This window comes from Amphiprion ocellaris, chromosome 2, assembly GCF_022539595.1.
Source record: "Amphiprion ocellaris isolate individual 3 ecotype Okinawa chromosome 2, ASM2253959v1, whole genome shotgun sequence".
In the NCBI taxonomy this organism is placed as follows: Eukaryota; Metazoa; Chordata; class Actinopteri; family Pomacentridae; genus Amphiprion; species Amphiprion ocellaris.
The window spans coordinates 943,145-956,952 of NC_072767.1; the positions used below are offsets into that span (position 1 = coordinate 943,145).

Consider the following 13,808-nt stretch of genomic DNA (forward strand, 5'->3'; position numbering starts at 1 on the left):
AAGGAGGATCAGAAGAAATGGACCGCAGGTGAGTTAAATATGAGTGTCACAGTAAAGGGTCTGAATACTTATGACTGTGTGATATTTCAGTTTTTCTTTTTTAATAAATTTGCAAAAATTTCTACATTTCTGTTTTTTTCTGTCAAGATAGGGTGCTGAGTGTACATTAATGAGAAATAAAATGACCTTTTTTGATTTTAGCAAATGGCTGCAATGAAACAAAGAGTGAAAAATTTAAAGGGGTCTGAATACTTTCCGTACCCACTGTATGTAAAAGTCAACGTGAATCATCTGTGGTAGTCTGTGAGTAATTCCATACCTGAACAGAGTCAGCGCCGTCTCCCCGAAGGTGAGGCAATCGTCCTTCGTCAGCATGCTGAGGTAGGCTGCTTTCATATACGCATAGGTGGCCTGAGGGAAGGAAAAACGTGGTTACCGACTACTGCAGTCTGAGCTTTCTTTTTCAGGTTAGATGAGGACGGAAAAAACCCCACAAATATTTGGGAACACGGAGACGCCTGCAGCGCCAAGGATTTTTATAGGTTTCTCCCATGAGATGAGAAAAGATAAAACAAAAATATATAGTTTACTGAAGGTCTTCTGTGGTCTTTAACCCTACGAGGCTGTGTTCAGGCTAATTTCAGACGCCACACGTTGGATCTTCTTTCTTTTTTTTTTTTAAAGAACAGTCTACACTATCCTGGTCTTCTATTATTTCATACAACAATACTCGTCCATTTTTTATACTACCCTTTTAAACAAGGCAATGAAACTCCTATGTTTTTGCATGTATTTCACTTAAACTATTAGCAGTAGAGATGTGTCAAAACCATGATGATAGGACACTGTATCACTTAGAAATTAGGAAAATAAATAAAAATATGTCAAATAAATGTCATTATTTTATTTCACTTCATTGCTCAAGGTATGATAATACTTGCAGTTGCATTTTTTTATATCAGCCTTTTAAACAAGGGAAAAATATTTCTTGTTATGAAATTGCTTTGTTTTTGCACCTATGTCACATAAAATATTAGTAGTAGAGATATCTTTCTGAATCTGAAATATAAAAACAACAACGGTGGGATACTGTATCACTAAACATGGAAAGTGGGAAACTAAACAAATTATGTCAAATAAATGTCATTACTTTAGTATGAAAGTATGATAATACTAGTATACCGTTTTATATCGTCCTTTAATATTAAGGATACACTTATTCTGTATTTTAAAATTGCTATGATTTACATGAATCTCACATGAAATACTAGCAGTAAAGATAATTTTCTGAATACGAAATGTCAAAACTATAGCTGTGACTTGGAAATTAGGGAAAAAATGAATGTCTAATGAAAATACATGTCATTATTTTATTTTACTGGATTGCTCAAGGCACGATAATACTTGTAGATTATTGATATTAACCTTTATATCGAGGAGAAAACATTTTGTATTATAAAATTGTTATTTTTCTACATGTATCTCACATAAAAAACGAGCAGCAGAGATATAAAATATCAAAACCTGATTGGGGGAAGCTGTGCGACTTAGAAAAAATACTGACTTAGTGTCTAACAGAAATAAATGTTTTTATTATTTACTTATTATTTATTAGTATTGTTCCAGGTAGGATAATACTTGCAGATTATCTAATATTTGCCTTTATACTAAGGATAAACTTACCTCGTATGATAAAATCGTTATGTTTTTACATGAATCTCACATAAAAGGCATGCAGTAGCGATATCTTTCTGAATCTGAAATATCAAACCATGATGGTGACTCAGAAACTGGAAAAAAACAAATGTACTTAGTGTCTAAAGATGTCCAGCTCGCCACATTGCGCCCCCCAGAGTCCAGGATCCTCATTGCATGTTTGTGAATCAGTGCAATGTAAAGTAAATATAAATAAATTATTGAGTTTATTTTGAATATATAGTGGGATACAATGTCAGATTTATGTTGGAAACAATGCAGAAATAGTTTTAAAACTGGATTACAGAGAAACGTCTAATAGTATCATCTGAAAAATCCAGGCTGTGCTATTTATTTTGACATGCACTCAGTCTATGTTGTGAAATTATCTGCGATTTATTCAACCACAAAGCAGGAGAGTGTAAATCAGTGACTAAATTAGTAATAGATGTTTGGATGAGTTTGATCTGTTGTCAGAACATAATCGCTTCAGCATGGACACAAGAAGTATAATTCTAAAATTCAGACTAATATGTCACAAGAAAACAGATATTTAAATACAGATTTAATAATATATTTGTAATAAAGAGTTTGTGAGTCTTTCAATCCAGAGTAATGTGGAGATTGACTTGTAACTATGACTAAATTTGATGTAACTTTAGAATTATTTTTTGTTTGGACAAACAACCAGCTTTGTTATAAAGGTGAAGTTGTGCAGTTTCAGTAACTATTACCTCTACTTTGAGAGCAGCTAAACCGAGAGGAGAGATGTGAATTTGGATTTTTGAATGGTTTGCTTGTTGGAAACCAAAGTGCACTTTGCTGCTTGCTATCGGAACTTTCAGTTTGCACTTATTATTTTCAAATCCCTCAGCTGGCGGCTCACCTTGGACCAGGAGTTCTCCTTGCTGAGCAGGTCGGCGTAGAAGTAGGCCATCTTCCAGTGCCTCTTGTAGGTGAAGCACCACATCAGCTCCCAGTAGCACATGTGGTGAAACTGCTTCCACTGCTGCTGAGCCTCGCAGCACTCCTCAAAACGCTTGATAGCCTGGAAGAAACACACAAAAAGCCATTCAGAATCTCTGTGTCTTACACGTATTCAGTCTGAATGTGGACGAGCAGAAGGCACGTTTTAATGGGTCAGCAATGATTTTAGAAATGATTCAGCACAATAAAAGCTAATTTAGTTCATTATGATTCTGGTGATTCATATTTAAACATCATGTAAAAAACAAATACAACACAAAAACTGTTCAACTAAAGGGTCGACGTAGTGTAAATAAAATATAATGTATTCACTCAGCAGGCCGAGTAAGAACTATAATTGTTTTTGTTGTTGTTGTTATTGACTCAGAAATAATACACTATCGTTCAAAAGTTTGGGAGCACTTAGAAATGTCCTTTTTTTGAAAAAAAAAGCAGTTTTTTTCAATGAAGATAACATTAAATGAATGATAAATCCAGTGTAGACATAGTTAATATGGTAAATGACTATTTTAGCTGGAAACAGCTGATTTTTAATGGAATATCTCCATAGAGGTACAGAGGAACATTTCCAGCAACCATCACTCCTGTGTTCTAATGCTACATTGTGTTAGCTAATGGTGTTGAAAGGCTCATTGATGATTAGAAAACCCTTGTGCAGTTATGTTAGCACATGGAGAAAAGTGGGAGTTTTCATGGAAAACATGTAATTGTCTGGATGACCCCAGACTTTTCAACGGTAATGTACGCTTCTTTAGTTATATTAAGTTTTATTATGCGATTAATATTCAAACATCATGTAAAAAATAAAAAACACACAAAACACATAAAACCTTCAACTAACGGGTCAAAATGTTGTATCGTGTAATATATTTACACAGCAGGCCGACTAAGAATTATACATACTTTATTCTTGTTATTACTGTGTCAGAAATAACATGTTTCTTTAGTTACAGAACTTTTTTTAAATACATAAACAGCTATTAAATGTTTATGTACATTTGCAGAACTTCCTTAGAATCATAATCATAGTTTTAGTCTGACCCGTTCTTTCTATATCCATTACATTTCATTAATTCAGTTGATGGGTCGTGATAAAAACTGTAAAGTCAGGAATCTCGCCACAAAATCCCTTTTCAGACACGTTAAACGTAACATTGCTGCTTCATCAGTCTGTTAAAGTGACGACATGTTCTCTTTTCCTGTCTTTCAGGGATTAATCCTCTTTATAAGATGTTAGAACTGATCCTGCTGCTATTGTGACGCTGCAGGTATTTAATAAACTCAGAGGATACACTCCTGCAAACAGCTGGAAGCAACACAATAAACCTTTATTTAAAGTTTAGTTGGGGAAATAAAACTCAGACTACATTCATTTTCGATGAGTATGATTTCTCTGTTTTTATGGCAGTAGAGTTTATTATTCTGGATGTTTGTAGCCTGCAGATGTGACGTTGAAGATGTTTTATGATTCTGTCACACAAAATGAATCTCTGTAATGTGCTTGGGTTAATATCAGTGTTTCAATGTGAAAAATGTATTCCAGAAATCACTTTAGAAAAGATTTCAATTGCAACTTCTATGGAAAAGGGAGCAGGTTGCTCATTCGGACATGAAGCCGAAACTTTCAGTAGCAGGTCCGAAAGGAGGCGAAAGTGAAACATTGGAAGGGTCATTTATTTATTTTTATACATAACAGAGCCACTGCAGTATTTCTACAAGTTAAACTGATGAAAATGATATACTAACTGCTATGAGTTGGTTTGTTTTACTGGACAAATATTCCCAGAGGAAGTAGAAACAACTCACAGCATCCAGGTTGCCTTTAATCTCTTCTATTCGGCCAGCAAAGAACAAAAAGATGGAGCCCTGGGGAAAGACAAAAAACACAGTTTGTTTGAGGAAAATTACACTAAATTTAACAGGAAATACAGATGCTCCTCCTGGCAGACCTTGGGATATTTTTTGAGATACGGCTGCAGCAGTTTCTCCGCGTCCTCCACGTCTCCTTCTCCGGTTCCTGCAGAAGAGATTCACAACAAGAAAAGCTCTCAGAGCACAGTACTCCTCCAAGGCTGCTCATTCCCCAAGTGTAGCATTAGTTTATTAGTTATTGATGACCAGAAATCACAGCAACATAGAATGTGGCCATTTAATATAGATGTACCCACAGACTAAATGACCTTGCGCTGAGCACAGGCGTGTGTTTTGCATGTGTACGTTATGTACAGATACCGGATCACGTGACCTAAATATGTAGCAAGCAGCAGGAATTGATGGGATTCAGAAACACCCCCACAATTTAATCAGTTGTTCCTTGGATCATTTCTGATGGATAAGTCCTGATAAGTCCTCAGCGGTGGATTTGTAGTAGGATCACAATCATGTGATCATCAGCAGGCAGCTGACATAGTGTTCACTGGTTGTCATGGTTACAGTGACGCCGTGTCGCTATCTCGCAATGATATGAAAATCTTTAACAAATCCGTGGATCTGGACTATAAGCCCCATCACTGCCAAAATCTAATCACTTGGTCCTTGTGTCATTTCTGACCTTCTCTGAAAATTTCATCCAAATTAGTTGGCCTGTTTTTGAGTGATTTTGCACACAGACGAAATAACAGACGGGCAGACAAACGTACGGCAATCGTCACATAACTGCGCTGCGTTCCTTGGTGGAGTAACAAAAGCAGCTAAAATCTTTGTCCGTTTTTGCGGTACATGTGTGTGTTGGCTTCCTCCCACAGTCCAAAAATATGCTGAGGTTAATTGATCATCCCCCCCCCCCCCCCCCCCCCCCCCCCGCCCCGCCCCGCGACCCTAATGAGGATTAAGCGGTGTATAGATAATGGATGGATGGATGTGTGTGTTGGTGTGTTTGCGTGTCACTGCTTACCGAGTATGAAGCTCATGAATGTGTGATAACAGAGCAGCAGCATGTTACACAGGAAGGACCTGAACGTGCTTTCTGCAGAACCCTCCTGGAGCTGCTGGAGGCCAAATTCCTGCACAAAAACACACAAGAGTTGGAATTAAGTTTCCGTTCATGGAGGATCTGTGGGTTAATTACGGCAGAACCAGGACATTTAGAAAACACTAATGCAGTTTGTAGAAAGTTTGGCGGGTGAACAGCGTCTGCTTGTCTGCCAGTACGAATGGAGATCTTGGTTTGTGTATCTGCATCAACTGGAGCAGGGCTGTCAAACATGTGGCCCACGGGCCACAACCAGGCCGCCAGAGGGTCTAATCCGGCCCGCTTTGCAAAGTGTAAAAAATTCCAGAGACAACATTGACTGCAGATTGTAAATTATTAAAACTATAAAGTTAAAATCATTTCTAGACCATGACAAGTTGTTTTGATCTTAAAGTAAAATACTAGATTGTTCATTGTTCTTTAGTCATTTTGTGTCTCATTTTTGTAATATTTTGTCTTTTTTTGTCTGACTTTTGTCATTTGTGTCATGTTTTTGTTATTTTGTGTTTCCTTTAAGTCTTGTTTGTGTTTTTTGTCTTATTTGTGTCATTTTGTGTTTTGCTTTCTTCATTGTTGTGTCGTTGTTGTTTCGTGTTTTTTGTCTCTCTTGTGTTGCTGTCTATTTTTTGTCATTTTGTTCCAGGCTTTTGTCATTTTATGTCTTGTTTGTGTCATTTTTCCATTTTTTTGTCACTTTGTAACTTTTTTGTCAAATTTTTTGTCTCTTTTTTGTTTTGTTTCATGTTGTTTCTCATTTTTTGGCATTTTGTTTTTTGCTTTTGTCGTTTTGTGTCTCATTTTTATAATATTTTGTCTTGCTTTTTTGTTGTTTTGATCATAAAATAAAATACTAGATTGTTCAGTTCTACATACTTCTAACTAAACGTTTTCTGCTTTTGTAAACACACACTGATCTGTAGGTTTAATGTGTAAATGAAAAAAGTGAGGCTTAACGTTGTTGAAATTGAAATTTCAGGTTCTTCATAAAAAATAGTTCCTTAAATGTGAACACTGTCAGAATGTAATTTTTTGCATTAAAACACAGGGAAGTAGTTGGAGTTGTGGTTATTTATAGGTTATTATGCTGGGATTTTACTGGTCCGGTCCACTGGAGATCAAACTGGGCTAAATGTGGAATCTGGACTAAAATGAGTTTGACTCTCCTGGTCTACAGGATGAATCTGTCATTAGAATACCATCCCAATTCAAACCAGGACCCAAACCTCGACCACCTTCACTGCTAGGGTCATTTTCTGTACATGAATTAATCAGTAGTGACAGAATTGGAAGTCTTTTTTGTAGCACAACAAATAATAGGAAGTAACAAACTGCAGAGATGATACAGTCTTTAGTCATCAAACTTTCAAGCCTCTGACACGTCAAGCTGTGCTGCTTCGACTAAATGCGGGAAAATCAACCCTGCAACCACAAACCACAGGCAACATGACCTGCAAATCATACCAATACTTGGTGGAATTTCAGTGTATTATTAGCAGAGCAGGAGGCTCCATCTGCTGTCAGGACATCAGATACTGTCAGGAAGACTCACCTTGTTACCGGAAAAACCGACAAACTCCAGCAGCTTCAGTGTCCGTGTGGGCAGCATGGAGATCATCTGCAGAAAGAAGACAATCAGTGGAGCTGAAAGGTTGGAAATGCGATTACAGGAACTTCTTCTGGAGGTTTCCACAGAAAAACACTGAAATACGATGAGCACTGAACAAAACACACCACCTGTTTGCATGTTAGATTGTAGAAACTCTCACTGTGTGTTCATCTTTCAGACTTTGAGTGTTGTTGTTTAATTATGAGGAGTTTTAGCATCACAAACTATGATTTATTTTTATTTTTTTACTTTGGATTAGGCTCCAGACATACACTACCGTTGAAAAGTTTGGGATCACCCAGACAATTCCATGTTTTCCATGAAAACTCCCACTTTTATCCATGTGCTAACATAACTGCACAAGGGTTTTCTAATCATCAATGAGCCTTTCAACACCATTAGCTAACACAATGTAGCATTAGAACACAGGAGTGATGGTCGCTGGAAATGTTCCTCTGTACCCCTATGGAGATATTCCATTAAAAATCAGCTGTTTACAGCTACAGTAGTCATTTACCACATTACCAATGTCTACACTGGATTTGTCATTCATTTAATCATATCTTCAGTGAAAAAAATGCTTTACTTTCAAAAAAAAGGACATTTCTAAGTGACCCCAGTTTTTTGAACGGTAGTGTATCCAGCGTTGTTTCTGGATATTTTTTTGCTGCTGTCACTGTGGACTCATTTTTCACTGCAATAAAAAGTCCTGCTCCTCTGTGGAAACAGCACAACCACCTGAAGCAGAGAGAACTAAGCAATGTCTTCTGTGAAGCATGACACAGTTCTAATGCCAAAAATAATGAAGAAAAGAAGAAAAAAATCCTCAAAAATTACATAAATGAAAAAACCCTGGAATCAACATGCACTGGGCAATAAATGGTGACTCTTACTAATTCCATTTAGACTAGTCTCCACACTGCTTTGTGTAAACACTGCTGGCATTTCAGCCAAAAAAATCCCTTAAGTTTGTGACGTGACTGGATGTTTCAGCTGAGTCACTAAGGGCTGTGTGGTTACCCAGAGGAATGCTTCATTTTATTGTTTTTTCTTTGCAGAACAAATGCTGTTAAAAAAATAAAGTTATATGAGACATGCAGAATAAAGTGATTTTGATGAAATTTTGCAGTTATAAGCTTTATGACACATGCCTAGTTTAAGGAAGCTTAATTTTCTTTGGAAAACTTTTATATGAAACATGAAGAATAAGGTGATTTTGATGAGGATTCCTTCAGTATTTGCAGCTTCTGACTTTGATAAATGGTGTCATTTTGACAATTTTCTCAAGCTTTTCCAACCAACTGACACAGATTCAGCTGTTCAGAGGGTTCAACCACAAATACAAACCATTATACTGAATCCTCTACTCACCAGATTTAAGGCAAAAAAGGGAAATTCCGCAAACATTACATAACTGAAAAAAAAACATGGAAACATGCACAGCATTTTTCACATAGGTGTTACCAATACTGGGAAATAAATGGTGACTCTTACTAATTCCATTTTGACAAGTCTCCACACTGCTCTGTGTAAACACTGCCAAGATTTTGTGGAATCAAGTGACTATGATGAAATGTCACTATTTTAAGCTTAGATTTGGTCAATTTTTCCAATAGAACCTCGAGTCCCACATGATTAGTTTACGGAACATCAGCACATTCTTTCTGTCTTTGCAGTTTTTGATTTGGAAAAATGGTGTCATTTCCACAATTCTTTAAAGCTTTTCAAATTGCAGCCAAGTTTTGGTGTGTAGAGGGTTTAATGACAGATACAAACCATTATACTGAACCCTCAACCTACCAGATTAAAAGCTCCTACTCCCAGTTTAACGCCACCTTCAAAATGGCCGTGGTTGTCACCATGAGTGTATCCTGAGGACTGGAGGATGGTGTGAAGCTCTCTGTGAGACATCAGATCATAGGATGACATTAATGGTGTCACAAAGTAGTAAAAAAAATTAAGATTTACAGGGAAACTATACAACCGATAATGTGGAGATTCTCACTTGTACGTCTGGTAGCTGTTCCTCACTTTGATTCCTCCTTTAATGAAGCTGATCATGTTTTCATCCTGAGCAGGAAATAGAGAGAAATAAGGGATGAGCATGAGCAAAGATAAGATTATTATCAGTGGACGTTTCAGAGGATCTGGCTGAGTTTTGCTCCTGACCTGAAGGAAGGTGAGGGCTGCCCTTTGCAAAAGACACTCAGCGTAGCAAACTTCTGCATGGAGTTCCTCTGAGGTAAAAAGGAGAACTTTAAGTCATCTTCAGTCAGACAGTTTAAAACAGAGCTCATAACCAAACAGATATATGTACATTAATACACCAATCAGGCATAACATTAGGACTAGGGATGTCCAATATTGGCTTTTTTTGGTCAATAACCGATATGCCGATATTGTCCAACTCTCAATTTCTGAGTCTGATATCAACTGATACCGATATCTGTGGGCTGTTTAACTAATTCTAGGTAACATCACATATCTCCTGTGGTGGAATTATCACACCATGCCTCATTTTATTGTGATGCCCCATTGGATGCATTCTCAAATGCAACAAGGCTGTCAGATGGAAACATTATATGTGCAAAATAAGGAAATAGATAGATAGATAGATAGATAGATAGATAGATAGATAGATAGATAGATAGATAGATAGATAGATAGATAGATAGATAGATAGATAGATAGATAGATAGATAGATAGATAGATAGATAGATAGATAGATAGATAGATAGATAAAACCTTTCTTGATCCCACAGCGGGGAAATTTACATTGTAACAGCAGCAAATAGAACAGTTTGAATAAAAAAGAGAGCAGCACACAGTGCACTGTGTGCAAAACTACTTCAACTTAAGGAAAAAATGCCATATATATATATATATATATAAATATATATATATATATATATATATATATATATATATATATATATATATATATATATATATATATATATATATATATATATATATATATATATATATGTTTTTGTCCATTTTTATGTCGCAAGATGGCGCCACTGTGTATGGCAGGTCTACTGTTAATTTCACTTTTTGTTAATAACGTGTCACCGCTGCTGGTGTATGATCGCCAGACCCTCCTCGAATTTTCGTGATTTAGTGACAAAGCCAACGATCTACTGTCCACTGTAGTGGACAATCAAAGACGCTCCCACCGTTCCTGGCGTCTGTGCCCCACTACCTGTGGACTCTACCTGTTCCCCACTACCTGCGGCGTCTACCTGTTCCCCCGCCCCGCAAACGTCGGCACAGAAAGCGGGGGAAACGAAGCGGCGTCCTCGTTTGACTGAGAGCCTACATGACGCAGTCTTCGAAGGATGATCGTCGTCACCTGCTGTGGTTTCCCTGGGAATATGACGGTTTCATCGTGCGGTGTTCCTCGGAGGTCAGCTGGCTCCGATCAGCTGTTCCAGATGCCGGCTACACACATTCTGGCCGCCTGCGGCGTGTCAGCATCTGCAGACGAGGCTCCATGCAGGGAAATCTCCGCCCTGTTGCTCGTGGTTCCAAGCAAACTGACCACACACCGATGCGCGTCGCCCTCATTAATACGAGGTCTTTAACAAATAAAACTTCAATCCTGAATGATTTCTTCTCAACACACGTGCTGGATTTCCTGTTGTTGACTGAAACGTTGATTAAACCCGGTGATGACAGCGTGTTCACTGAGCTCCTCCCCCCTCGCTGCTCTTTCCTCAGCACACCGCGAGCGTCAGGTCGAGGGGGCGGAGTCAGATGGAGGGGGCGGAGTCGCCACAGTTTTTAAGGATAATTTCACCTGCAAACCGTTACATGTAAATAATTATTCCTGTTTTGAAGTACAGTTGTTCACAGTGGAATTATCTTGTCCAGTCTTATGTGCTGTGGTCTACCGTCCACCTAAATACAACAAGAACTTTATTCAGGAGTTCTCTGAGTTCATAGCAGAGGTGGCCTCTAAATATGAACAGCTTTTAATCTGTGGGGATTTTAACATTCATGTTTGTTGTCCGTCTGATCAGCTGGCCACTGATTTCAAACGTCTACTGTCATCCTTCGACCTTATTCAAACTGTGGATGGTCCTACACATAGTGCTGGGCATACATTAGACTTAATTATTTCTCATGAGCTTAAGGTGTCACTTGTTGAAATATCTGAGACTCCCATCTCAGATCATCCATCCATCCATTATCTATACACCGCTTAATCCTCACTAGGGTCGCGGGGGGGGCTGGAGCCTATCCCAGCTGACTCGGGCGAAGGCAGGGGACACCCTGGACAGGTCGCCAGTCTGTCGCAGGGCTACATACATAGACAAACAATCACTCTCACATTCACACCTACGGGCAATTTAGAGTAATCAATTAACCTCAGCATATTTTTGGACTGTGGGAGGAAGCCGGAGTACCCGGAGAAAACCCACGCATGCACAGGGAGAACATGCAAACTCCATGCAGAAAGATCCCGGGAAAGCCGGGACGCGAACCAGGGATCTTCTTGCTGCAAGGCGAAAGTGCTAACCACTACGCCACTGTGCAGCCCCTCATCTCAGATCATTTCCCAGTTATTTTTGAAGTTCTTGCTCCTCCACTTGTTGGAAAGCCCCCCGTCCCAGCATCTCGCCATCAGATTATTACTTCTTCAACAGCTGCAGAGTTTGAGACTGCTTTTATGGACTCTGAGTTTTATGCTTGTGATGGAATTAATCCTACTGGATGCCCAGACAGCTTCCTGTCATCTTTCTACTCAGCTTGTTCTGAAATCCTGGACACTATCGCCCCTATTAGGTCCAGGTCCACCAAGCCCAGGACTGATCCCTGGTTGAATGATTCAACCCGGGCCCTCAGACAGCGCTGCAGACAGGCAGAGCGACACTGGAAAAAGGACAGGCTACATGTATCGCTGGAGATACTGAGGGACAGTCTCGTTCATTATCAGAAGGCTGTGAAGGAGGCTAAATCACAATATCTGTCGGATATTATCTCAACTAATGGACTCTGCCCCCATGTGTTGTTCAGTACTATTAATTCTGTTGTGAGCCCCCACACCAATCCTGTCTGATGCCACGGTTTCTACATGTGAGGACTTTCTACGCTTTTTTGTGGACAAAGTGTTGTCTGTGAGAGCATTGTGCAGCAGCAGCATCAGCCCAGATTAGTCTGCTACAACCCCACTCTCTCCAGTGTTTGACCACTTTGAGCCCATCTCCCTTTCATCCCTTACTGATGTAGTTAAACACATGAAAACAACAAATTGCCCTTTGGATGTTTTCCCAACTAAATTGCTTAAAGAGGTGTTTTCTACTGTTGGGTCTGTCCTCTTGGTTTTAATGAACACTTGTCTTAGCTCAGGATGTGCTCCGGCTTCTTTTAAACATGCTGTTGTGAGACCACTTCTTAAAAAACACATCTCGATGCTAATGTTTTATCTAATTTTAGACCTGTTTCTAACTTGTCTTTTATCTCTAAAGTCCTTGAGAAAATTGTTTTTACAAAGTTACAGGCATTTTTAGAAAACATTTTTCTTCTGAAAAAAATTTCAGTCTGGGTTCAGGTCACGGCATAGCATAGAGTCTGCGCTGCTTAAAGTTCACAATGACATAGCTGTGTCTGTTGATGCCAAGCGTCCTGTTGTCCTTGTGCTGCTTGACTTAACGGCAGCATTTGATACAGTCGACTATTCTATTCTCTTCTCCTAAATAATTATGTTGGCATCCGTGGTACTGCACTCAAGTGGTTTCAGTCTTACCTGACCAACAGGACTTTTTCCATAATGATTGGCGACTTGTCCTCCTCTGTTGCCTCTTTGTTTTGTGGAGTTCCCCAGGGCTTCATTTTGGGCCCTTCGCTATTTTCACTGTATATGTTGCCACTGGGGTCAATTATAGCGAGGCATAATTTAGCATTTCACTGCTACGCCGATGATTTCCAGTTGTATTTACCGGTGTTCCCAAACAAAAGTGGTGCTCTTCAGTCCCTCACACACTGTATCAATGACATCAAGTCATGGCTGGGGAAAAATTTCCTCCATCTAAACGAGGACAAGACTGAGTTCATTTTATTAGGTGACAATGTTCTTGCGGATTCGGACTCTTTGTTTTCAAAGCTAAAACTGTCTGTAAAGAACCTTGGGGTTATTTTTGACAGCAGTTTCACATTTGTCAAACAGATCGACAACGTGGTCAGAGCAAGTTTTTATCAATTACGTCTTTTATCTAAAGTAAAGCCTTTTTTAAATCGCACTGACCTTGAAAGGACTATTCATGCTTTTATCAGCTCACGAATAGACTATTGCAATGCTCTTTATGTTGGTGTTTCCCAGTCAGCCCTGAGCCACCTCCAGTTGGTGCAAAATGCGGCAGCCCGTTTCCTGACGATCACTTCAAGGCGTCAGCACATCACCCCGGTCCTCTTTTCCCTCCATTGGCTTCCAGTTTCTTTTAGGGTAGATTTTAAAATTTAAATTTAAATTTAAATTTTAAAATCAACGGCCTTGCGCCTATTTATTTAACAGAACTTCTTTCTGTCCAAAACCCTAACAGGGT

The 13,808-nt window shown here is 38.9% G+C and overlaps 1 protein-coding gene across 4 annotated transcripts in view; it reads right to left on the reverse strand.

The window, feature by feature from the left end:
• The window catches only part of ttc39a (tetratricopeptide repeat domain 39A), a 56,417-nt gene that overhangs the window by 13,149 nt on the left and 29,460 nt on the right, over positions 1 to 13,808 (reverse strand). For 3 of the 4 annotated variants that reach the window (XM_055004284.1, XM_055004273.1, XM_055004291.1), the window contains 9 exons: positions 9,429 to 9,496; positions 9,265 to 9,329; positions 9,060 to 9,159; positions 7,203 to 7,268; positions 5,576 to 5,684; positions 4,632 to 4,699; positions 4,489 to 4,548; positions 2,582 to 2,743; positions 320 to 411 (listed from right to left, as the gene is read on the reverse strand). In XM_055004284.1, the coding sequence (XP_054860259.1) occupies positions 320 to 411; positions 2,582 to 2,743; positions 4,489 to 4,548; positions 4,632 to 4,699; positions 5,576 to 5,684; positions 7,203 to 7,268; positions 9,060 to 9,159; positions 9,265 to 9,329; positions 9,429 to 9,496 (790 nt within the window). Of the gene's footprint in view, positions 1 to 319; positions 412 to 2,581; positions 2,744 to 4,488; positions 4,549 to 4,631; positions 4,700 to 5,575; positions 5,685 to 7,202; positions 7,269 to 9,059; positions 9,160 to 9,264; positions 9,330 to 9,428; positions 9,497 to 10,615; positions 10,945 to 13,808 lie in introns of those variants that run through there. The other variant, XM_055004295.1, reaches the window with a different exon arrangement.